The sequence below is a fragment of the Echinococcus granulosus genome (assembly GCF_000524195.1).
Source record: "Echinococcus granulosus chromosome Unknown EG_S00080, whole genome shotgun sequence".
Taxonomy (NCBI): Eukaryota; Metazoa; Platyhelminthes; class Cestoda; order Cyclophyllidea; family Taeniidae; genus Echinococcus; species Echinococcus granulosus.
In genome coordinates, this window is record NW_020170460.1 from 156,700 (window position 1) to 182,326 (window position 25,627).

At 43.3% G+C, this 25,627-nt stretch overlaps 4 protein-coding genes across 4 annotated transcripts; 3 read left to right on the forward strand and 1 right to left on the reverse strand. All coding sequences in view use genetic code 11, as the record gives it.

Moving 5' to 3' along the window:
• Positions 1–4,433: 4,433 nt before the first annotated feature.
• EGR_07536 (Pre-mRNA-splicing factor syf2) lies at positions 4,434–6,484 on the forward strand (the record flags this gene model as incomplete). The annotated part of the gene is made up of 3 exons (XM_024496785.1): positions 4,434–4,502; positions 4,747–5,111; positions 6,205–6,484. The coding sequence occupies 3 exons, from the start codon at positions 4,434–4,436 to the stop codon at positions 6,482–6,484; spliced, it is 714 nt and encodes a 237-aa protein (XP_024348790.1).
• Positions 6,485–7,396: 912 nt separating this feature from the next.
• EGR_07537 (RNA-binding protein NOB1) lies at positions 7,397–9,429 on the reverse strand (the record flags this gene model as incomplete). The annotated part of the gene is made up of 8 exons (XM_024496786.1): positions 7,397–7,478; positions 7,543–7,952; positions 8,153–8,294; positions 8,370–8,543; positions 8,613–8,995; positions 9,029–9,150; positions 9,186–9,318; positions 9,352–9,429. 8 exons carry the CDS (start codon positions 9,427–9,429, stop codon positions 7,397–7,399), a joined length of 1,524 nt encoding a protein of 507 aa, XP_024348791.1.
• Positions 9,430–11,539: 2,110 nt separating this feature from the next.
• On the forward strand, positions 11,540–18,015 carry EGR_07538 (Cytohesin-3; the record flags this gene model as incomplete). The annotated part of the gene is made up of 7 exons (XM_024496787.1): positions 11,540–11,607; positions 11,679–11,791; positions 11,867–12,027; positions 13,246–13,336; positions 16,726–16,802; positions 16,889–17,111; positions 17,738–18,015. The coding sequence occupies 7 exons, from the start codon at positions 11,540–11,542 to the stop codon at positions 18,013–18,015; spliced, it is 1,011 nt and encodes a 336-aa protein (XP_024348792.1).
• Positions 18,016–21,245: 3,230 nt separating this feature from the next.
• On the forward strand, positions 21,246–25,495 carry EGR_07539 (LYR motif-containing protein; the record flags this gene model as incomplete). The annotated part of the gene is made up of 5 exons (XM_024496788.1): positions 21,246–21,308; positions 21,432–21,530; positions 21,993–22,214; positions 22,291–22,470; positions 25,409–25,495. 5 exons carry the CDS (start codon positions 21,246–21,248, stop codon positions 25,493–25,495), a joined length of 651 nt encoding a protein of 216 aa, XP_024348793.1.
• Between the last annotated feature and the right edge of the window lie 132 nt (positions 25,496–25,627).

Genomic DNA, 25,627 nt, shown 5'->3' on the forward strand with positions numbered 1-25,627 from the left:
TCGGTTTACCGATAAAAATATGCAGTGTCGGTGTCATTAGTTGTGAATGGCAAGCCTTCCAATGACAAAAGCATTATGCACAATGACGGCGAGATCCCAGCAATACAACTTCCACAGTTAAAAATGTAACTTGCCAAATTAAAACAAAGAGCATGGATTGGGAAAATTCGTACCCCTTCGTTGGACTTACTTCAACTCATCCTGCGTTTGATAGCTTAGGTTGTCAGCCTTGACCCACGTGATTTCAGCACAAACGACGGTCCTACTCAAAAGCACAGGGGACAGTACAAAAACTCCTGGCATTGACAACTACAGGGATATAAGTTTATACCACTACATAGCTGTAGCTCTAGGCAGCTTCTTTAATGTTAGGGAAGGCTGGTAGACAAGAGACTGTTCTATTTTTTGTGGCCGAAGGGCTGCAGCCTTAACCAGTAGACGATCCATCAAGTCGGAAGTGGCAACTGCAGAATATGAAGACCTAGCGTGGTGAAATGTACCCTCTACATCTGTAAGGCTTGACTGATTGTTTCCTGACGCTAGTCTTTCAATGTTTCTAGATTTTGTTTATGTGAACAAGCCTTTAGATGTGTATGAAATATAATGATGCCCTCATTTTGGGTAAATCCTAGACTTGTTATTATCTACATATGGTATCTTTCATTTGGCAAGCTAATCACAAGTAGTATTTTTAACATTCAGTACCACTTTGAGACAACGCGGTACCTTCGCTGGTCGGGCCTTACGGCAGTCACCTGCCTTCGACTTTCCCACCTCTGCGTCTCTTCTCCTAGGGTTCATTTTTACTGGCATTAGCATTTGACGGCGGTTATTTCCCTCCTGTTTCGCCACCACCACCACCGCCACAACCGTGAATGACACCTCTTGGTTCTGGGCATCTGATTCCCCAACATTGCGATTAGCCAATCAGTAGCCACCACTTCGGCTCAGGCAATGAAACGTCCCTGTTCATTAACGGAGCCTCACAACAACTTGTCATTCACACATTCGTCTGTAGGATTGGTGATGACTCATTGGTAAGCATTTGAAAGGTCACAGAAGCGCTAAGATTTTGCTGCAAATTGGACGAGCAGACCCTCCAAATGGAGGATTTCAATAGTCACGTTGATCAGGATCGACGATAGAAAATCGAGAGCAAATAATACACTGAGACTTACGTGTTGTGATGTGATGAAAGAGAAGCAGGACTGCTTCCCTTTTGCCATCACATCAACCGCTTTAGCTCATTTAGTTTACGCGGCCTACCAAAGATACCGATCAAATTATGTGTTTGCTGGCAGTCTCTAGCACCACAAAGAATTTATTTAAAATGAATCTTTTGGAGAGTGGATTTGGAATCTTCGTTTATAATCTTGTGCAACAGGTCGGTCGTTTGCTTAACTGATAATTTTGGTAAAGGGCCACCTAGGCTCTCCGTCATTGTACCTTAACTGGGTGGGCTGTCTCCGGGCCATACCAGTAGCTCAAATCCCTTCTCTATTTCAAATATATATACCGATGTGTACTGCCCAAGTATTATGTCTTCTTGTGACTTCAAGGAAGTCTTTTAGCGCTACAGTGGTAGCAGCGGACAACGAACTTGATCTTAAAGGACGTATACCTTGATCTACACTGCTGGGTGATAAACCGCAGTGGGGTGGAAGAAAGGCATATGATGAGGATGGGGGATTCAGTCACGAGCCCTAACAGAAGGGCCAAGAATGACGTCTGCCTTCGGCACCTCCTCCAGCCCAGTGGTCTGCAGGCAAGCTTTTTACAACAGAATGAACACTGGTGGTGAACCATCTGGGAAAGTTTGTTACGGAACTAGCTACAGTACCTATCTGAAGATATCAATTATGTGGTCTCACGATACCTCTACCTCTCTACTGGCTGGATAGTATCATAATTGATATGATTGGGCAGGTCTAAGGTGAGAAAAAAAGTAGCAAGGAGGAATTGACGCGAAATCCTGCCCTTTATTATATGGCCCTGCTTTAAGACCAGCGTTCCTATGATAAGCTATGGACATAATTGATGGTCAGCACAATTCTACGTTGCTGATTCCAATTTCCACGCAAGACGAGTCTCCAGATTCAGTAGAATTACCAAAAGAAATCAGTAATGTTGCGATTAAGTACCTTCCCAATCTCATGGGAATTCGATGACTGCTCTGATTGGCTCGTAGGTGTTTCCTTGCAGCACCCACTGCGCTGCGACTGCTGACGCAGGAGATTAACCAAGGGTAGCGCCGGAAGCGAAGCTCGAAAGAGGAGAGGGCTGGTTTGTTTAACTTTCAGTCTTTAATAAATGGGCCACTTAGGTGCTCCACCGAGGGGGCTAGTCTTCGGACCATGTCAGTAGCTCCAGTATGTTGAATGTCATATTTTCTTTCGTCTCCAAGGTAGTCTTGATGTGTTGCACAAGGCTATGACTTAGAAATCCCTTTTGGTACACCCTGCCAACTCATGAATTAGTGGACGTGGCGTAACAACTTTCGAAAAAACTGCATGTATCCAAAGGCCATTTAGAGGTTTTCGCTTGCGAGGAACAAGCACTAACACTTTCTCTTATAAATTGTCACAGAAATGTGGAAGAATTTATAAGATGTTAAATTTAGTAATTGCTGCTGCGAAGCCAGATTTCTGAACTTCCCCATCATTCTGAATGGAAAATGAGCTGTTGGAGACATTTTAACTCAATTCGCTAGATATTTGAGGTGCAAATGTAGTTGTTGTGATTTAATACCTTGGACAACTGTAGGCGTATCTGCGTGGACCCATCAGTCCTCCCGGTTGTACTTCTGCCATATTTGCGTGACCTTTCAGTCTTTTTCACTGGCTACCATCCTAACGTGACTTATTGACAATTTAGGAGGGGACTCTGGGTGCTACATTGGCAGTCAAACCCAGGTGTCACCGGAGGCGCACATCTGACAAATTCAATTCGAGGAAGGTCATGACAGAAGGATCATTGAAGCATCGTTCATTTTGCTATCCATACCTAACAGCATAAATTAGCAATTCAGGCAACAACACATTAAAACGATTTGAAAACCTTCATTAATGAACTGTCAGAGGTAGTTATATGAAGAGTTGTAAAGTGTGGTTAGACAGAACCAGAATAGGTGACTAGGTGGCGATGAAGTGAGAACAAGGCAGCGAGAAAGAGTAGATGATGAATGAAGATGTGTAAAGCCACTTTAAATCGACCATGTAAATGATCCTACAAAAAAGATCGAGATTCGAAAATTAGGCTTTGTAGACCATAAAATCGGCCCTGAGAAACACAAGGTTAGTGAATACCCATTCACCAAAACAATTTATCAAAAGAAAAAAGCCTAAAATAGAAATCAATTAGCCAGATAGGGTTTATGACTCGTGGAGGTTTAAGGCAGCGTAGAGGGTGGTCGAATAGAGCGCTGATCAAAAGAGGCAACTGTTTAAATCAACGACTTGATATTCTGTCCATAACTATGCGTAAATACAAAGGTCCTTTATTCTTCACGGCCTAGCTTCCTCCTTAACAACACAACCGGGAAACCGCGCCCATATCCTCGCGGCTAATAACAAGCATTTTTCAATAAAAGTGTGAATTTTTACGAATGCAGGGGACTGGTGATATTTCTTTACGGATTACTTAAATGAGCATGGAAAGGGCTGATATTGTAATTTGTAGTTAAAGGGTTGAGGAGATTAAAAAGGGTTGCAGTTCATGAGTTGATACTAGGTTAGCAAAAACTTATGTAAGGAAACCTTATCTGCAGCTGGACAATATCTGGGAGAGATTTTGGGTATTCAGGTGCATAAAAATGCTCTAGGCTCATATTCTAGTGTAGCAAGTTGATATTTAGTTTATCTGTGGGTTTATTGAGCTACGCGGACATTACAATCTACGTAAGTCGTGCTGTAGGCTCCCAGCCCTAGTAAAATACTTCATCTTATCCTGTGTTCAGCGCAGAATCTAGGCGCTGCATACTGATATTAATATTGCTATTTAACTATGTCAAGAGTTTGTTTGTTCTCGTGCACATCAGTGATAATGTTTCTACATTAATGTAGATTGTTACATTAGGGAAGACGGGCACTCCAAAATTACCACTGCCAAAATAGGACGCGAGTTCATATTTAAACTGTGGATTTATTTTCAAATTGATAATGCAAGCCTATAAACTTCAAACACGCCCACACTTAAAACAAGTCCTTTTTTATATTCCTAATTTTCTCAGAAATATTGATGAACTCCATACAATGGGTCATACCAGTAGGATAAGAGAAGATTTCTCCTTTACAAAATATGCACATTAAAAATATTAAAAAAATTAGGCTGCTCACTTGTTATATTTTTAGTTTCAGTTGGAACTTTTTTATATGTGGAGTTATGTTTAAGTTCGCTACGATGTGGCACGAAGCATACATTTGGTTTCGATAACCATGTCGGTTGCTTCCGATGGCAAGCGGGAGGATCGTCTCAGTAGACTGAGGCAATTACAGTTAAAGATCGTGAGTTCTTGTGCTCCGCTTGTTATTACTTTTATATTTATGTCCAGAACCGATATCTTACTGGTCGTGTACCTTAAGTTAAGTTGCGACAAGCTTGTAGTTACCTTTGAAGCAGTCTTAAATATTTTCATTTCCGAGTATCTACTTATTTCTTAGTTGCGAGTTTGCTACATTGTTGTGCGTAGCTTTTTTTCTTCCTGAACTATTATTTTGACATCGGCGATGCCTTTTAAATTTATTGAAGGATGAGGCGAAGAAAGCTAACCACGTGCAGGTGGTAGAGGAGGACAGGCGCAAGCACTTGCCCTCTAATTGGGAGGCAAAGCAAGCAAGAATGCGTTGGGAGGAGGAGGATGACGCCTTCCGTGCGGAGTGCGCCAAAAAGGGTGTGGATGTGGACCGCGCCAAAAATCTGAACATTTCCGCAGAACTGGTTAATCGCCTGGAGATGCGGAAGAGACGCAGAAGACCTCACCTCAGCGCCGAAGACGAAGCAGGCGATGTTACTGGTTTCGCATCCTACGCCGACGCCTCTCATAAGAAATATCTCAGGCAAACCAAGGCTCTCAAGCCGGATCTGGTGGCGTATCAGAAGCAGAAGGAAAGGCTGTGAGCGTCTGGTTCTCCCATTTTTGTTTGTTTTGTTAACTAGGTCATTTGTTCCAGTCTTAGGCCAAATGGGAGCATTTGTTCAGGGTTAAATGGAGAAGTTGTCAGTATGCTTAAGTGTCTTGTTACAAAATGGGCATTGAATTCCTGAGTTTTTGTTGCGCCGTGATCGAGCTAGAAGTTTGCTAGTTTGCTGGCGATACCCTTCGTCCACTTTTGATTTTCTGGATGAGTTTCATTACTAATGCAATGTTTTTCGTTAGTCCATTGCAGTTATCGGTGCATTTGCCCGGTTTCATTGGAGTGTCAACGCAGGTATTTATTCTACCCTTTAATAAATGCTTCAATTCCCAGTCGATTCGTTGGCATTTGCTTATTCATACATTAAGCAAGCGTACGTAGTGTCTACCGCCATGTAGGAGTCTTATCGTAAGGGTGGTGTCCACAGTCTCTTTCAATATTTGGTGTTGGGCAAAAATACTTGAATGGTGTAGTTTCATGGACGGTCGTATTTTTGTCGATGACGATATTAGTCGTGGTGGTTCCCAGTCGACAATGGTCACCCCTGTGAACCCTCAGCGTGTGGAACGCCTGATTTGAGATGATTAACACATAACCTGTCATGAAATTGCGCAAATGACGAATCTGTCTGTGACAATGGTGAATACGATCATTTGGGAATACCTACAATTTCGAAAAGCTGGCAGACGCTGGGTATCAGGATATTTGGAATGAGTGTGCAAATCTAGCAACCGAGTGTTTCGGATAATAAGTGTAGTTTACTTTTTTAATAAGACCTATACCTGGGATGCTGTGGTCAAGATAAAGTGAATTTGTAGCTTGCCGGAGAAAAGTGACTAAAATGGCATTTAGAATTCTACCAATGTTTTAACTTGTTTGTACTCCTTCCCCTTTGTTCAACTCTAGTTCGATTCATGTTTAGATCCATGGGGCGGGGGGGGGGGATCGTCGTGCCTGCGTTTTGTTGTAAATTGATTTTGTGTAATGGCTCAATATATGCTGCACAGTCAAGATGGAAGATGTAGATTGAATAACCAGCTCGCCAACGCGTCCATCTTATTTTGTTTTATAGAGGTGATTTGGTCTATCCGACGGCACACACGATTGGTCTGGTGGAAGCAATCCAGGCAGGGGCTGAAAGCAGTCGTGAGGCGGTGGAGCGGATGGCTGCGACGCTGAAGGAGCAGGAGAAGAAGAAGGCCGCCTACAGTCGACGTCGCGCCTTTGATCCCGATGCCGACATCGACTACATCAACGAGCGCAACAAGCGCTATAACGAGCTGCTGGATCGTCACTATGGGAAGTACACTGCAGAAATTAAGCAGAATCTGGAGCGCGGCACTGCTCTCTAGGGCGGGTGCGAATGCACGCCTTCTGTTCCACCGTCTTTCTGTCTGTACATTTGCATCGAACTGATTTTGCCCACAATCTCTTCCTCTTGTACATATATGTTTGCTTCTTCTGACAATAAGCCCTCTATTTGTGTCTGAAATATATGTAATCAACTATTCCTACCCTACCTGATTTGTCTTGTGCCTTTCCCCAAGGAGTTTCACCCATTTACGCTCACCCAATTCGTTTGCCACTTGATTTAATGCAATTGATTATCCTTCTTGACGAACGTGCGTGTGATGGTAGTGAGCTTATTGAATCGTGTTTTTAAAATCCGTAAATTAATTTCTGTATCTACAGCATGTACAACGCCTTTCATGGGTCCTAATTCTCCATCAGCAATTGCTGGTGACGACGGTGTAATGAATTTGAACTTGTTCTTGGCCCATATCGAGCATGCAATGGGGAGATATGAAATTTAAAAGACGTTTTCTTTGCATTACGATGCGCGGTCACACAATTACTCAAAATCTCAGGTCTTGTGGACCTAGCCGAGGGGCATGTTCGTGTGGTGCACAGCTAACTTGTTCAGCTTCCATTATTTACAAACTACACTTGATCTCTTGCCAAAATTCAAACTTACTTCATGATAGTGATCAGTAGCCTGACAGTTAAGCCCCAAACAGTACTAATTACTGTCAACGGGTGCGCTGTCTCGAGAACTGCAAAGACGATGGGAGGAAGCGTGTGGGAGGAATGGCCCAAGAGTACAAGCCCACTTCATCTCCATCGTCTTTTTCACTGTTACCCATCCACTTCCGAGCTCCCAAAGGTCCATTCATATTGGTTGATGTTTGACGATGAGCAATGAGGAAATGCACAGGCGGGCAGGGGAGTTTGGGAGCGAACCCCAGCGCATCCTTTCCCAGAGATCAGAAGGGCGTGGTGACATTTTTATCCGTAACATCGTCCAATTCATCCAACCAAAAACTCGAGTCGATGATCATGCTACACCTTCTTACAAAGACCAAAGAAACGCTGGTAGATACATACAAAGGAGAGGAGGAAAAAAGTCTACTTCGTCAATCTGTGCTTTTTTCCTCCCGTACGCCTTCGTCCCGGCCTATTTGCTCGATATCGAGTTGGCTTGAGTCCGTGCTCGCCGCCCGTGGCCACTCGTTCCCACGGTGTTGGCACAATCTGGCCGTCTGAACGAAGACCCCGAGTGGCTGCTTTGCTGGTCACGTCGTGAACGGGGAAGACAAGGCTTGCTAGATCACCACCGTCCACACCACACGCTGCGGCATCGATGAGAAAGCCGTCTCCATCCTCTTCGTCATCGTCGCAGAAGAGGAGGCCGTTGGTGGCACCCATCGGGATCACGTTGGGATTCTTGGGTTTCGGTGCGCGGCGGTCCGGAAGGCGCTGGTCGGCTCGGTAAATTGGGTCGTCAGCATATTTTCCACCTTTTGGACGGATTATCGGGTGCTGAAGGAGAGGAATAAAAATGAAGATTTCGTCAACTTTTAAACGACAAGCATGTGATCCTGTAAAATCTCAACTTAGCTGCTAAGGCGTGAAAGCAACCAATGTGCCTTGAATGGGTAAAAAGTGGCTCCATTACTATTTTGACAACCAGGAATCGTCAATAGTATAGAGTACAACTAGATGGAAATGGAGAAGCATACCTTAGTGCCCCTGAGATTCTTTTTAAACTTCCGAGAGAAATGGAACTCCAACTGTCCATCCTCATGTAAAGTGACCGGAATCCGTCTCAGATTTGGGTATCCGCAAATCGCGCAGAAGTATGAATTTTGTTTGGTTGTGTGTCTAAGTAGACAAAGAAAGTATGGGAAAACGCCTTCAAAGCTTTAAACGAGAGACGAATGGCATATAAAAACGCACGCGTAGCACGAGCCACACCAGAGAACGTGGGTCCGAGCCTCCCTAATAATCTTGCCCGATAAGGCTAAAAGAGTGATTCCCACGTTCATAAGGACGTTTTGTATGGCAAAATCCTTCGTTAAGCAAGCCACGGGCACAGGCGGTGTGTCTTCTGATATTTCTACTTCATCGTCTCTAAAAAAGTGACTAAGTAACAAGAAAAAACAGAAATCGGTGGGGTGAACGTATAGACTATGGACTTACAACCGAAGACACCCGAGACCCAGGCCTTCTTTCAGCTTCTGAGCCAAGTTATCAGACGTAATCCAGTCGCTCTCACTAACCACCTCTTCGGGTTCAACATTTTCTAATATCTCGCCTTCAGCAGGCTTGCAGTCGCTGGAATCATCGCTATCATCTCCAAAATCTGATTGCTCGGAATAGTCCTCGTCTATGGTGACACCGACATCGGCACCAGGGAGTGGGTCTTGAGAGATCTGTCCAAGATCATATTCCAGTTCATTCATAGCTGCTTCTACGTCAAAATCTTCGTCTGCTAGGATCGGTTTGGGGGAATTAGAGCCGTTTCCAAGTTCTGGTGGTTTTTTAAATCGGAATAGTTTGTCTGTGAATGTGGGGCGCTTAATCTACAACGAATAAAAACACACCACTCACCTTACCTCTTTTACAACTGGTTCGTCACCAGTAACCTCAATATAGAGTTGGTAGGTGAGGGCTACAACTTCGATATCAGTTTTCGATAGAACAAAGTAATCACCCGTTTTCTTAGCTATTTCTTTCGCTGACTACATTAAAAATGATAGATCCCAATCTTACCCCACTTAAGAGACTCTGGTGTGGGTACATCAATGCTTAGTGGATAAGGGAGCGCGTTGACGAAGGCTCTGGTATTCTTGTCGCGAATTTCATCGATAACAGACTGAGTAGTGTGACACTTCATGCCATAAGTCTAAGCAATTAAAATACCGTTAAATTAACTTACATCCAATTTTGTACGCTCAATAAAGGCAGCTGAGTCCACAACTAGATGAGTTGCTCTGGGACCAGGATTAAAGGCCATCACGCTGAAACCCACAATGCTAACAACTACGACCTTCAAGGTACTAAAAATGCAGACGTTAAGGCAAATAGGTAAAATTCATTAGCGGCAAATCTGAAGAGGAATCCAAAAGGTATTAATAAGAATTAAAAGACAAAATTATTTAAACTACTGGGTTCGAAGTTAGAACAATTAATCTTCTTGAAAAAAATAGTGGCGACTCAGGTGAAATGGAGATATAAAATAATTGATAACGAACTAAACAAAGGACTAGCTAAATTTGGGTAACAATCCAAGTGTGCTGCAATGCCCGAGTTATTTATTTACCCCCCGATTATAGTAAAGTGCTAATTTGTGACTTAGCCATTGTTCCTTTGCCAGGTAGGAGGGCCACCGGACCATACTGTATGCCCCACCTTACCTGTATGTTGAATGTGCCCTTTCTGCCCCAGTTTTTAGTTTTTCGTGTGTAGACTTTGTTCCAGTTTTGCATTCTCTTCTTTTGTCTTCAGAAAATTTTCGAGGTGCTACAGTGCACCCATTGTAGAAAGAAAAATCAGCAAAAAATAGTTTTAAAATTTGCAAAACAATCAATAGCACACAAGCCGCCTTGCACAGCTTTAGAATTTACAGAGCTTCAGTATATTTTTGGGCAAGCAGGATCAGCATTGCTGAAAATGTAGCAATAATTATCGTAAATTCTTCTAACAGAAGCGCCCCCGAGTAACACCTAATTTTAAAAAGCAATTCACAAAAAGGGCATACTCTTTTGCTAGTGGCAAGAGAAAGTTATGCGGTAATTTGATGTTTTACATGTGCGTTTAATTGCATGCTTTTTTAAGCCCTCTAGAATGCATTTACGGTCTACGATGATGATTCCAGGTCTTAAAGGTGGCCTCCTAGACTTTCTACCCACTGCTTTTGTGTGCTTTTAATAATACACTGGCTCATTACCACTTTTGAAGGGGCACAGTGCACTACAGCTCATCATCTTCCTTAAAACATTAATTTGTCATAGGCTCTACGAAACAATCCTTGAGTGGGATCAATATAGATTTTGCGTTTGCTACATTCATTATCTGTTGTATGACTCTGCGTCTATTTTGTCTAATATTAAAGCCAATGAGTGCAAATTACCTGCTTCTAGGAGTAAATTGTGAATGGACATATATAGGTTTCAATAGTAGTGTCCGTTCCTCTAGACGTAGTTGCAATTTGTTTCCAGGCGAACCAATTACAAACTCATGCTGTAAATAAGTACATTTAAAAACGTTTTAGAGTTTTATGGCTATTAACACATTAGTACTGTGGAAAGTTGGGGGTTTGTTCCCCAAAATGGTATTTCAAGCAAACTTTTCCACTTCTTTGAAAGCTTGCGGCCTAAATGAAGGTATGATTACCTAAAAACTTCCCTGATTATTTTTATTTCATCGTCAATTTCAACTACTTAATCAATGTAGGCTACTGTGGCTTGTCTCGGAATCCCATTGGATGACACTGACGATGGTGGGAGCGGCTATCGTGTGTATTTTCACGGCTGTTTAATTTCGAGCTTTTATTTGTGCTGGTGTCAGTACTGCGTACGGAAATGAGTACCGCTGGTTCGTTGGAAAATATAAGCTGTTATCTCATTAGAATGCTTAGGGGATGTCAATGAAAGACTTGAAGCTATTCGTAGTCAACGTCTGGAGACTATTAAAAACATTCAGGTGTGTTTTGTTTTTGTTCGTATGTCTTAGCTGTTGAAATCGGAATATGAGCACGTTACTCGATTACTTGAAGAAGCTGGCGTCTCCCCTGAAGGGTAGGTTGTTGTTATTCTCAACCTTGTAGTGAATTGGATGCGAGACGTAACCTTGGCAAAAGGAAGTTCTGCTCAAATCCAAAAATGGTATTCAACGTTTACGCCTTATATTCCCTTTACAGGGTCTAGAATTTCTTTTTGAAAACCATATTATTGAACGTAATCCAGCCGCGGTTGCTAGGTTTTTCGTCGACGAAAAGCGCAATCTCTCCAAAGCAGCTATAGGTTCATACCTCGGGGAAATGTGGGTAAACTATCTCTTCTCTTTTTCCTTTGTTGTGAGCCCAAAACGGACTTTTGTTTGTTTTTAGCTCAAAGGAATTTAACATGCAAGTTCTGGAGGAGTACCTGAAGTTACATGAATTTGCTGGGCAAGACTTTCTTCCGGCATTAAGGTAATTAGTTCTCCCATGTGAGTCATTGCTATATTCCTTCTTATTTACGGTTTCCTCCTATTTTGTTGTAGGAACTTTCTCTTCAGTTTCCAACTACCCGGCGAGAGTCAAAAGATTGACAAGATTCTCCTCGCCTTTGCTCATCAATATGTCCTGCAAAATCCCAGCGCTTTCCACACTCCCCGTAAGTTAGGTGCCCACGAAGATTATAACGTAAAGTGTTTTCGTGTTTTTTTTTACTTTTTAAAAATCATTATAGAGGACGCTTACGTTCTGGCCTATGCCGCCATTCTCCTAAACACTACCCTTCATAACACCAATGCAAAGAGCCAAAATCTCAGTCTGGCTGATGAGAAGACGTTCATTCAAACCATGCTGGATTTTGACAAAGAGACCAATCTCTCCGAGGAGATGATTCGAGTTAGTCCTTGTCATTTTATCTGTTCTCTTGCATTAGGCTAAGCTCTATTCATTTCAAGAGGCGTTTAAGTGCGTTGGGGCTTTAGATTTTTTAGAGAAAAGCAAACAAGCTGTTTTAACTAAACAATTTTCTCACACCAAATTCTGCCACGCTTATGTACCTAGCCCAACTTCGAAGTAGAGATCTTTCAGTACTTTTGAACCATCCTAGCATGGCTGGGTTGGCTTTGTCAACGGTTCTGAAATACCAACCTTCAGTGTACTTCTAGTGGAGTTTTAATGCGCATGCTAGGCGGTAGTATGACTTCATGTGGAAATCTGTCTTAGGATCCTTCTTGCGCGTGTACTTTTCGCGACTGGAAATTTTCGCCCACAAGTATGTTCACTGCTCCCCTAGAAAGGTCCGTTCCTATCGTATTTTTACAACAGGTTATGTGCTGATCAGATGTTCCGTGTGCCGAATATTTCTAGGGCTGACTGCCATGGTGGTAGGCTTGAAACTATCACAATCGGAATCGTCACTGTCAGACAAACCCATGGCTGACTTCGGACCCTCTACAGGATTTAAACCCCTTACCGTGTCTGCGCCTAATTTTTTGCTCACAAGCTGATATACAGCTGAATTTCGTTTGCCTCTATGCCCTGTTGAATTTACACACTACCACTGCTGATTGCTATCCTGTTTAATGGCTTCTAAATTGATCCGCGTGATTTGTACCGACTACACTATTATGATGCACATTTCTTCCATGATAATACATATATTGTTGACACTAATAAAGCAGGTTTAGTCTCATTAGAGTTTTATGAAGGCCCTCGAGGATATCACTCCCAGGGTAATGTCGTGGTCTAAGTTAGTTGCCTTCTTTGTGAGTGCGCGATATCGCTCCCTCTTGTGTGCATCATCTCTCCCAGGCCACTTGTTCCTGCACACGCAAGTACACCTTTTTGTACCGTTTATGTGAACTGAAAGTACAAATCGCGACAAATAAAACCCTTCAGCGCTGTTGGGGTCAGACCGAGGCCAAAGCGAAATGTGTATCGGGTGTGAAATTCGCCTCCTGTAGGATGCTGAAAATCCACTCCTGGGGTGTTCTTTTCATAGTGGGATGCAAGTGGATAAGAATGAAATCTGTCTAGATCGGCTAGAAACCGTGACTTATTTTTATGCGGTTGTTTTTTGCTTTGTGTGCCTGTTTATTTCGCTTCTTTCCCTAGAGTGTCTATCATGGCATCAAATCGAAGCCGATTCAGCTGGCAGAAGAATGCTCCGAACCCAGCATCATGCGTGGCTGGCTATGGAAGCTGGGTAAGTCTTGTGCCCTTTTGTACAATATATTAAAGTCACTTATGTACCACACATTTAGTCATTGAATGTAATGTAACACCGTTTCTGCGGCACTTCGTCTCAATTTTTTTGCACTTTGGTCCTATTCTGATGGTGCGTGATCATCATCACTATTAGCGTTTTTTGGCATAATTTGTATGAGGCCTTTAATATCACAGTTGCCCCTCGGTTAGGAACCTATCTAGTGAATATTTCCAACATAAAGAGTATTCTGAAATGAAGAAAAAACCAGGAAGGGTCTTATTTATCTTGACTAAATTGTCCACCTTACTAGAGTAGGTCGTCATTGTTTCTTGTTCTTATTTTGTTAGTAGCACGGACGCAAGAAAGATTCTATTCACCCGCATTTTTATCGATAACTTTGAAAGGCTATTTTCTGTTTTCCACATTTAATTTTTAATAGACTTTGAGATTTTTGGTGGGCATTGAAGTGACTTTAATCGGCTGATCCGGTTGTCCAATCGTGAATATTTTATCACTTCTTCCTTCCTCTCTTCCTTTGATCTTGCTTATTGCGGCTAACAGGTGCAGGAGGGGATCTTTTTGGAAATCCTAGATTGTACCGCCTTATTTCGTTAATACTGCTGTATGCCGTTCAGCTTTCCATGGCTATTTGGATACTATTTGTCTTCATGATGCCCTTGTTTCCTTTTTCCGTAGACTTTAAGTAAATGCATGGTTTCGTTTTGTGGGTTCCCTAACTTAACTGCTGCAGTGTGCTTATAACCTACGCGTGGTCTTGTGAACTACACACCAATTCTCCCTAGGTTAGTCCTTTGGTCTTGATGCTTTTATTCCATTAGCCACATTCTCAAAGAGTTAGCTGTTTCTTAATTTTCCTTAAATGTATATATCGTTTTAAAGCGGAAATTCATTATCAGATTAACCGCTTTTCTTGATCAAGGATTCACTTGTTTTATAACACCATTTGCATTCAGTTTGCCTTACACTATTTGTCAAGACTTCGAGTTCATTAATCTTTCCTTATTGTCAATGCGTGCAAATCCAAAAACAGAATGTTTGAGCGACTGGTAGTGTTGGAGTGGACAGAGGTGCACGTAATGCCATTCATTTCCATCAGTACCGTAATTGTCATCCACTTCCTTAAGCGATAGATTTGCTACAAAATTTCATCACTTCTTTTAAACTAATAACCGCCTAGGAACACATAGTTTGCCGTTTTTTTCATTCCTTCTTTGGAAATGTGGGATTCATTTAAACAAAATAGAGGAAGGGCGATTTAAATCAGTCGCCGCTAGCAGTTGTAATCACTACTGTTGTTAGCTTTCATTTCGGTCTTCAGCATTAATAAATCGGACTCAGAATGGTTTTTCTTTTTTTCTTTTCTTGTTTCTTTAGTCTGTAACGTTCGGTTCATCGCTTGCTGTGTTTTACTGTCTTAATATGTCGGGAATTTGGTTTGCTCTGCAAAAGAAGATGGATGGCTGGATGAGTTCTGCTTCCTTGTGAAGTAATAAACTGTCGTTGTTGGGATCGGTGACCCTCATCAATACATTTGTCACTGTTGCCAGATGATGGATAATTGTTTAGTACGCACCTTCATAGTTGTTCTAAAATGTTTTAAAATTCCATTGCAAACGGCTTCTGCTCGTCAATCCAGCATCCGGTGCTACATAACGTTCATGAGGTGATCTGATCCACTTAGGATGGGAGCGGACGAGTGTCTGGCATTAAACTATAAGCAAGGTTGCTCCTTCCAAAAGGGGCGCCATATCCTAAAGCATCTGGTGACAGAGGAACATCCTTAGTTGTACGTAACGTAAGTTCGTCTTCGCCGGTATGCGTGCTTAACGTGGATACAATGCTCCTTTTTCATCTAAAAAACTTGTGAGTGGAATGCAGGTCCTAAAATCGTTGTACTGGTGTGGTGGAGGCACTTCAGGCGTCCAGCCGGTTGGAACTACGGTTAAGAGGAATGGGGTAAAGACCTTGGAATGTCCCCTTGCAGAAACAGAGTAACTACATTTAGGAGGAAACCAGATTTGACCGATGGTTCAGCATGCCTTAATTCATTTAATCAAGTAAATTATTTTTGGACGAGTATTTAAGCACCTTCAAAGTGGGAGACATGAGCGCCTAGTCGTTTGTTCCCTACACTTCTCTCATGCTACAGTGGACTGCGTGGAGATTTAGTTTTGAGGAAAATTTGAGAAAATTGTTGTTCTACGGTTTGAAAACCAGAGTGTGGTTTCTACTAATGTCAAGACTTTTCATCATCAGGAAAGCTGCGGAGCACCACCAGAAATAGGTTTGCATAGTCCAGAAGGAAATAGGTTTATGCCGACCGAATAAAAAGTGTCTCAACCTTTGTCTTTACTAGCTTTGCGTAAAGTGCAGCGTGAATTTCCGTGTGGTCTGAGGGACACGATTTTAAGGCCTGATTAAAAATTTAAAACCTTGATGATGTGGGTTTGTATGTGAATTTCAGTGGCGTAGGATGAAGTAGGACCTAATGACCGCACTGAAATCTCTCAAGTAAATGACTCACTCCGCACAATTTGATCCCACAAGAGAGGGGCAAGTGGACAGAAGTGGGGTTTCTCAAGCGCGAAGTGTCCATTCTCCCGTGAGTGGTGGTTGCACCACATTTGGAGGTAGACGCTATCAACTGTGAAGCGACAAACATCCACCCCTCCTTCATAGGAAGCTGTGAGGACGTGTAGTTTGCTGGGATTTCACTTTATTCCGTTCTAAGCAGGTCTTCGTTCCTGATATTCTGTATCACTTGCAGCTTCCTGATTGAAGTGGCTAAGAAAAACGTTGATTTATTGGAAATCGGATATCATTTCGTATCTCCTTTCAACAGTAAATCTCCTGTAACTTCTTGTCCATTCTGTACTTCTTCCATCAGTTTCTCCTTGTTTTTACGCTAATGCTTGTATCAAGAACTTTCCTCATTCGCTGCCATATTACTGATTTCCCTCAGGTTTTACTGCCAACATTGGTCACTTGAGATAGTGCATCAATCTGAATCGGATCAAGATGTGTTTGTTTCACTCAACTGGTTCCATTCAGAGTCATTTTTATGCATTGGCACAACTGGGCATTTAACCCAGGGATTCTGTCCTCTTTTTACCATTCAGTAAATTCAGCGTAGAAGCTTTTGCCTTCGGAAACTGCGGCTTTACGACTTATCCGTTCTTTTCTCAATGACCAAGCGTTTATTTTCCCATTTCTACTTAAATGTGTGACGTTAATTGTCAATATTTACTTGTTTTTTTTCCATAGAATTTGAAACCCGCCAAGCCTTAATTACCTCATTTTCTTCCTTGTTTCACTTCCATATCCTACCGTCACGTTTATTTCCTACATCCATTTTCTCCCCACAGGTGGACGCGTGAAAATTTGGAAGCGTCGCTGGTTTGTCCTGACGGAGGAGTACCTCTTCTACTACAATGCTCCTGACGTTAGTTTCACCTTTTCCTTCCCATTTATCCCAATTTCATCCATGAAAATGCTTTGTGACTGTATTTGCGTTTGTGTCGCTTTCAGCGAATCACTCAGCGAAAGGGTATCGTAGCACTGGAAAATGTCTGCATCCGACGCGTCAACAATGACCGTTCAAGGGAGTTCTGTTTTGAACTCTTTCCTCGTCCTTGCCCCAGCAGCAATAGTAGTGGCGCTGTCGGGAGCGCCGGCAGCAACGGCAGTCTGGGCGGCGGAGGCGGCACAATCAATACACGTAAAGCTGATAGGGAGGGGATCATCACCACTGGTGAGTGTCCTATTCCCTATCACTGCTATGTAGCATTTCATTGGCTTGGTGTGATTGTCCAAAATAGTAGAACGTTTGAAGACCGTGCTTGTAATCGTTATGGCGTCCAGAGTTTGCGCGTTTTATGGATTTGCAGAAGGGCGGAAAGATTAAATGCATGGAGAGGCTTAATTGTGCCCTGTACAACTGGGCTGAAAGCCGTAACACCGGCGGCTTGTTTTTGCTGTTTAACGGTTTGGTATCTTCTTTTTCGAATCTTGAGGTCTTCCCCCTCTCTTCATTGCCTTACTTTCTTCAACATAGTTACTATTTCAGTATCCGCACAATAAGACATTCACTCTCACCTATCTGTTTTGAGTGAGGCTGGAATGAGTGGTCGTCTTGGAGAGACTTGGATGACGCAAAGGGAAACGAAGCAGAGGGGATTAAACTAGCAGACGGGTACAGAAGTTCTCATGTAGTACTCTTAGACCACCTAATTGGAATCCGAATTTTTGGATCTTCTATTGAAAGGTCAATATAGTTACCTTTCCAACGGAGATACTAGCGGTTGACATGTTCCAGCTAGAAGAGACTGGTGAACGCCGGACCTTTACTGATTGTTTGCATTACTTCCCATTGCCTAGACTACCACACCACCTACCGAATGGCAGCGATCAACTCAGAGGAGTACGAGAAATGGGTGACCTCACTTCAGCTCATCACTAACCGCTTCGGGATGGTGGCAGCGGCGAGCGGTCTAAATCGCCGCTCAAAGACACCACACCGGGGCGCCTCAGTTCCCTGCTTGTCCGGCTCCTCCTCCTCCACAAACTCCTCCGCAGTCGCGGCTACTCCTGGTCTGCCGAGTGTCGCATCCCAACCGAATGGTCTTACCTCATCCTCAACTAGTCCTGAGGTCTAGATAGAGACGGGGAGAGGGAGAAAGGAAGAGATGCACCTGTACCTCTGACTGTCTCCTCACTTCTTCCGCGTCGATGTTTATTGTGCCTATCTTTTCTGTTTTGTACATACAGCTGATGTTAACGGTGCTATTATTAACTGATTCTTGCAATAATAAGGAGTAACAACTGATACTACTCTTCTCTCGGCTTGTTGTTGATGCTTATCTTCCAGGCATTTTAACAGTATCCAACGCGTTCATGTAGGGCCTCTAACATCTGTATATATTCCATCACTGCATATGAAATTGTAGATAGGCTTGAACGGTGGATTTGAAGCTATACTACTCTTTCGGTCTATTAACAGTATTAAAAACCTTTTGGTTTATTATTTTTAGTTCCCTGTTCGGTATTACTTTCAAAGGGTTTTTTGTTGAGCCTTTGATATTCCTGACTCCTGTTTTATCATTTTTTTAATATGGGATCCATTCTACCGCCAATGGAGATGTTTTGTGATATGGTGAAACGGTTTGTTAATTAATGCATAGCCTATGTGATGAATTGGCCTTCTTTTGTCAGGCGATTTTAATCATCTTGACTACAGATGCGTCATCTACTAGGTGAGAGGTCAAACCTCCCCCTGAAGTTGAGAAATGATGCGTGGAGGCGGGGAATCTGCCCAACTAAAGCTACAACCAAAAATGAATCAAGACTACTCCATAGTGGAGTAAAAAGCAGTCGCTTTGTGTAAAGTTAACTTGAGGAGCCGTTCTGAGATATTTAGTAGCCGATGGTTAACCCAAAGTCTGCTTGGCATAAGGACGGTGGTTCCACAACTTGCCTTCAGTGGTTGGGTTAAAGGTGGTTCGTCTTGTCACCCTCTTTACCAAGGTCTCAGGTAAAAGTCGTCTACTGCTACACCGCTGTTTTATTGTTGTAACTTGCTGTCACTTGCCTGTTGTCGTGTCGACAAACGCAACTGCTGTTCAGAGATCAAGAAGTGTCTTTGTCCCCGGCTGTTGGAATTCCGGCATCTAGTTGTTTGTTTTGATTGCAAAACGATGGGATATAATCACTTTCATGTAAACAGGTGAAAAACGTCACGCCACACTTTTAGGTAAATAAGTCTAGGGTATTGCACCCATTTAACACTGGCAGTGGCTATGCAAACTATTGGTGGGTTGTCAAGTGTCAAGTTTACGGTTACAAGTTAACTTGTACACTTAGCTAGGTCTAAGTTAATGTCTGCACTGTTTGCCTTCATGGTTAAAAGCATTTTTTTTCTCATTGTCCATTTTAAACGACGTAGATTCTTCCACTCTCCTGATCCCCTTTCCTTTCGATGGTCTCGAAACGAGGGATTTCTACCCCCACCCTTCCCATTCCGGGTCATTCAGCCAACCTGATCAGTAAGCCATCACTTTATTGCCTCCCTTCTACGCAACAGATCATCTAATGGCCTCCAGATATGCGGGTCGATCATAAACTTAGGCCCTCGGGGTTGACGGAACTTCCTTGGAATACTTTATGAACCTCCCTAGGCGTTGCTATGATTTTCCAAATCCAGCGACTTGCTCTCCTTGTTCTGACAGACACGGCGGTTTGTAGCTCTCCCTGGTGGGTATGTGGTACACACGTATGTGTAGTTCGCGTTCATGTGTGTACACCCGTGTTTGTGTATTTGTGGATTTTTGTGTCGCGCGGATTGTGCCATGATCACAGCTTGAAGGCGTGACGCCGTTTCCGATCTAAAGAGGCCGTAAACGATTATCACTGATCTGCCTGAACTATCCTACTGGTGCGATGAAATTTTCCGTTCTAGTCCATTCTCTCGACGTTATTCCATAGTTGGACTCTTCCAGCTCCAAATGTACTTATTGAGTAGGCAAACAAACTACGCTTTCTGGCACCAAAAATCTTTCAGTCCAAGCTTCCCAGATGAACTGGCTTTATGTGATTGGGGTCTTGTGGTTTTTTGCATCACCGACATCTTCATGATGAGGATGATGATTATGATGCGACTAATCGGTGGCCCGGATCGCATCGCGTACCCGCATGCGCACACGGAAAGTGTCCGCCCGAAACCCGCGATGATTCACACAGAGAGCAAGAGGCAAGTCGTGCCCCCAAAAAGGGGGCACCGGATCTGATGTGATAGCTGCTATGGCGACTCGTCGGTTGATTTATGTCTTCACTGTCTTGTAGTACTCGAGTCCTCCATGAAGATGTTGCGTGATTATTTGCTTCGAGACCTTTACCACTCAATACGTGCACAGAAGGGTTGTGTTTTGCCATGAAAAGGAGGCCGTACCACTGAGACACTGGTTAAAACCCGTTGGAGAGCGAAGAGTCCGTTTAATTAAACGATCGACTTAAATGCCATTCTGTCAGAGCATCCTGCCGAGTGTAACTGAGGCATTGATGGTGGTGGTAAACAGCAATGTCGGAAACCTAATTCCGGGACGAATGGAGTCACCGCTGTCTCGCACCTCTGATTGGGTGACAAGGCATGTGATATCCGTGATACGTGCTTGCATGACAGATACCGCTACAGGAAAAGCCTTCCCGTGGAGTTATTATAGACCCACAGAGGAGCTACGAGGCTAGGGTTGGTTTAAGCCACGCTCAGTGCTACCGTCGTGAAGTCGAAATTGCAGGAGACTGAAATCGAAGTATAATTGTCCTGCGTACTTATCTTCTCTTTGACCTGTGTCTTCAGCGTCACAGTGATTATCCACAGCCGATTGACCCAACGATCATGGAATGCCTTCCAGTTCCAGACGGGGGCTTCGCAATTTATCCGTAGTGGTGTACCTCGTAGATTTCTAGGGCGTTTGTCGATCTCATCTCCTACTGGCTAGTTGCTTCAACGATCTTTTCTTCAGAAGCATTGCTTGAAGGCAGAAACTGAAGTTCTTTAAAAGTTCGTCTTGATGTCAGATCTCAATGACGCGGATGGCGCCACGTTCTCTGGTCTGAGCTGCTCGGCTCATGGTTCCACTTTCTTCTGAGGTTGAGGCAATTCTCAAACATCGACGTTTTTCAATCGTTCCTTTGTTGTCTCTTCCGATTTATCCGTCTGTACCAGAAACGTTGTTAGTAATCAATTTCTCGACGTAGATCCGAGTCCTTTGTCTAGCATCAATTGGAATATTCCTGTCTTTCATGAGAGGCGTCGGACGTAGTGCACCAGTGCAGGACCGAGCTATCCACTGAAGGCCTTATGTCGTGCTAGGTAGAAAGAGGGTCCAACATGGCTGCCACAACGGAGATTGATATCGTGTTTACGCGACGCCGTCACACGCGCACCCGCAGTGTCCTTTTTTAAAAGGTGAGACACGGCAAGATCGCTTACCCTTCTTGTGTGTGTGTGAGAGGCGGGAAGTTAGCATCCCTGTTTCGCAACATCTCTGGTGATTCACCCGATTCCGTCCCCCAGACTGCCAAATTCACTCTCCTCCTTTGTTCACTCATCTGCTTCCTGCGCCACTCCGGTCGTTCGGCGGCAGGTAGTCTCGCTACCTCTCTCTGCAAGTTGGTGCTACTGTTCTCTCACGATTCTAAAAAGTTGATCCTTTTAAACACTTCTTTCTCGCATTAACAACTGTTGTTAATGGCCATTTTTAGTTCTAGTAGCTCCATTGCAAGGTAGAAAATGAGGTTTTGGTCTAGACACCAAGCAATTGAGCCTGTCGTTATTGTTTGGACGTAATGATGCGTGTTGTCTGAAAAAAATTTTTTGCCCTAATAGACTCATACTTCGCTTTAGTCGGCGCCATGTGGCGGTACTACACTTTTTGGTGGGTTTCTCATCCTACTTGGGCCTTTCATGAATTCTTCCTCCCTGCTCCTTTCCATTAATGATAATGGCGTGGCGATTGCTGATGTGAACCATAATCTCTTCATTTCCAAGCTTTTTCACACGGCCTCCTCTTTTTCCACCTTAATAAATGGCTGCATCATTTTCTCTCCTCTTGAAAAAGAGTTTACCATATTGTAGTATATGGCATCGATGAAGGTGGCGGAGAGCTTCGCGATGACCTCAAGCCAACAGAGGGCGCGCGTGCTCGATCTTTACCGACGTATCATGCGATTATCCAAGACCTGGATCTCAGCCACCCATGAGGCGAGTCAGACCACCAAGGAAAGTGCATATATTCGACAGGAGGCGCGATCTCTCTTTCGCAAGAACGTCCATCTTTCTGATCCCCAGGAGATTGAGGTGAGGATTCAGAAAGGCATTCGGTAAATAAACATTACCGTCAACACCACTAGTAGGTGTATTGTTCCTTTCAAAGGCGCATATTCTGGAGGGTGTGTCGCGAGTGGAATTAGCGGAGCACTACAAGAACCCCTACCCGCGTCTGTCGAACCTGCCCCAATACTCCATGGCAAACCGGTCGATGAAGCGCACTCAGCGTGTCATCGATAACTCCATGCCAGCCTACCTTCGCTCCTATAAGGCGGACAGTAGCCCGGTCTGCGGCCCAAAGCATTGACAGGAGGTGATGAGCGCCTTTCTCTTTAGTTTTTTGAATCTCAATCATACATAAGTGAGATTCTTTTTATTGAAATTTGTTTGAATGAATTCACCTTACGGATAAACATGCTTGCTGTTCGGTCGGAGGATTACGTTTTTTGTTTATGACAGAATGAATGACATTTATGTTGGTATTTAACCGTGGGAACCGATAAGCTCTCGGGCAGTTCAGAAGGTGGAATTAAGGCTTACGTGAATTGATGAGTATTTGGGACCATAAAATCTTAGTCGAAGTGTGCTTGAATGCTTTTTTGTGGGTAAAAATACCGAAATACAACCGTATGTGTGAGGATAATTTCAGGATGGAATGGTGGAGGGTGCTACGTGTTAGCCTCCCGGAAATGATATAACTGAATTCAACAAAGCCAGGGATAAGTGAGGTCGATGTAGTTGGTTCTAATTTGATGGAGGGGTTCCTATTAGCATGCGTATTCGACCGCACAAGCTCTCCGATGTCCGTTGTTTGCCATTCCGTTTTTGCGAGATGGCCTTCTGGTAGTTTGCAGCGTCCCACATCCTATGTACGTCCACCATAACCCCTTTTGGACAAAAGTACTGTATTGTAGCTTTGGGGACGGCTCGGGACACGGTCGACCTTGTCGAATGTTATAAAATAGCGAGTTGTATTTTTCTGGTTGTTTGTTCAACTGTCAGTTTCGGTAACGGGGTCGCTTAGGATCGCTGGGCCATGCCAGTAGCTTAATACATTCTGTGTCGACGGTACGTTCTATCCGAGCATGGGGCCTTTTTTCGGCTTTGGAGAAGTATCGGATTGCTACAATGGTACCGGTAGAAGGGGAACTCGGTTCTATTTTCCGCTGCTGGACGCGCAACCTTAGTGGAGCTAAAGTAGTGAATATGCTGCGAATAGGAGAATACGTGACGACCGATAACGGAAGGGCCAAAGTTGATGTCTGCTTGCAGCAGCTACTCAATTCCGATGGTTTGTAGGAGAGCCAACAACAAGTAAAGTGACACTATCCGTTAGCCATCTAAAAAGGTTCGCTTTGGAGCTGTCTACAGCAACTGTCCGAAGGTGTCAAGGCAGTGAACTTGCGATCCATCCTTCACTTCCCTACTATTTGGATAGACCCCAGATAGATACGATTGGATTGCATTAAGGTGAGAAAAGTGTCAAGGACGGATATAAGCTAAACTATGTCCCCAAGAAACCATGTCGGACCTCATCCTTTGTTATGTAACCATGCATTTGGATCAGTGTATCAACGACTAGCTCTGAACCTGAGTGTTGCCGGGCTCATTTCTACACTTCCCCAATATAATCACCATAGGGGACAAAACCTCAGGTTTGGTAGAATTGCCAAGAGGGATCAGTGACTTTGTGGTCAGATTTCTTCTCATATGCGTGGGAATTCGATAAAGGGAGAGTTGGCCAGTGGGTTTCTCATTACAGCACTAATTACATTGTGATTGACCAAAAAGAACGCCGGGGACGATGCCCAAAAGAAAAGCAGTGCCATATAATGCTATGGTTGTTTGTTTAACATTCGGTTTTGGTAATGCGATCACTTCGGTTCACCGCCATATAACCTTTGCTGGGTATCTGCCCCATGCCAATAGTTTAAACACTACTTTATGTCGAATATATGTTACGTCCAAGCAATGTGCTTTCCTTCGTTCTCAGCACTCTCTCGAGGAGCTCTAATGCATTACATTCTTAAGTGTTATTCTAAATACGGAATTTGCACCCTTTTAATATGCTTGAGTCGTTAATTGTCTAATAGCACTCCATATCATGCAAATTCTCATGCTGCTAGAACCACCAAATTTAATTCTATACCAATTCATAACTTTACGCGTTTTATTTACAAGTGCAGTCGACTTTTGCTGTTTTTGAGTTAAAAAACTGTGCTCATGACCATAAAACAATAATGTCATAAAACTGCCACCTTTTAAGGCTCTTCTATGGGGGTTGCAAATTGAGTTGCAGTAAATCGGGTAAGAACTGCAATCAAGAATACGGTTCTAGAGCCGACATGACATGCAGGTCTCTTAAAAACGGACTCTTAAATAAACTTGCTTTCGATGCCTTAGAATAAAATTATGTCGACGTCAAAGGGCTCTTTGATTTAAAAATGAATCAGTTTGTTTATACGTATCACAAGTACCTGGCACTTATTGCCGAGGGGTTTTGATGTTTGTCTCTTGTCGGGCAGGTTTGGTTTAGCCCGTAATTGTGCGCGTTGATGTCGGAATCTTCAGCCAAACTCGACTCAAATCCACCTAAAGTGGAAGTAACAGCGTCGAATACATCGGTTCTTTGCTCATCGGATGGAGAACCTACTATAAGTAAACCTATGCCACTTTGGCGAAAATTGGCATTCGCTTCTGGAGGTCTTCCAATGCAAATGATGCAAAATGTTATCTCATTTTTCCTTCCACTATTTCTTTTGGAGACAGTCAACCTTATTCCGTCTTTTCTATCGGTAGTACTTTTGGCTGCCCGGATTTCCGATGCTGTCACCGATCCTCTGGTGGGTTTACTTGTATTAAAAACGAAAAGTAGATTCGGACAAAAGCGGCCATGGTAAATATGACAAACTACATTTTTAACTTATAAGGTGTCTTAAGAGTTGTTATTGGTGACACATTAACCTTTCTAGGATCCTGTTTTCAACACCAGTATTCGTGGCCTCCTTCTTCGCATTATTTTACGCAGTACACTGGCCTGCCCCAGCAAAGCTTTGCTTTTATCTAGTCGCCATCGTTGTACTTCAATTTGGACTTACGGTGCGTTGCTAGGTGGTCTGTATGTTTAGCTCTAGTTGATGACACCTCTGCAGTAATTTTAAACGTTCTTTTTACCTAGTAGCGTTTTCAGGATATTAACCTGGTTGCTTATTTTCCACTTCTAGGCTTTCCACATCCCCTATAGCTCTCTAACAATGGTGCTTACCCATGTTCCCGAGGAAAGGGATCTCTTAACCGCGTTTCGTAAGTAGATATCTTTCTCATTGTTATGGTACTATGCTAAATATTTATGCATTTGTGTGTTATATTTATATACTGCTCAGCTTCGTCAACTGGAGCTATTTTGCTCCCATGCGATCGCCTTCACCCTGATTTTATTATCA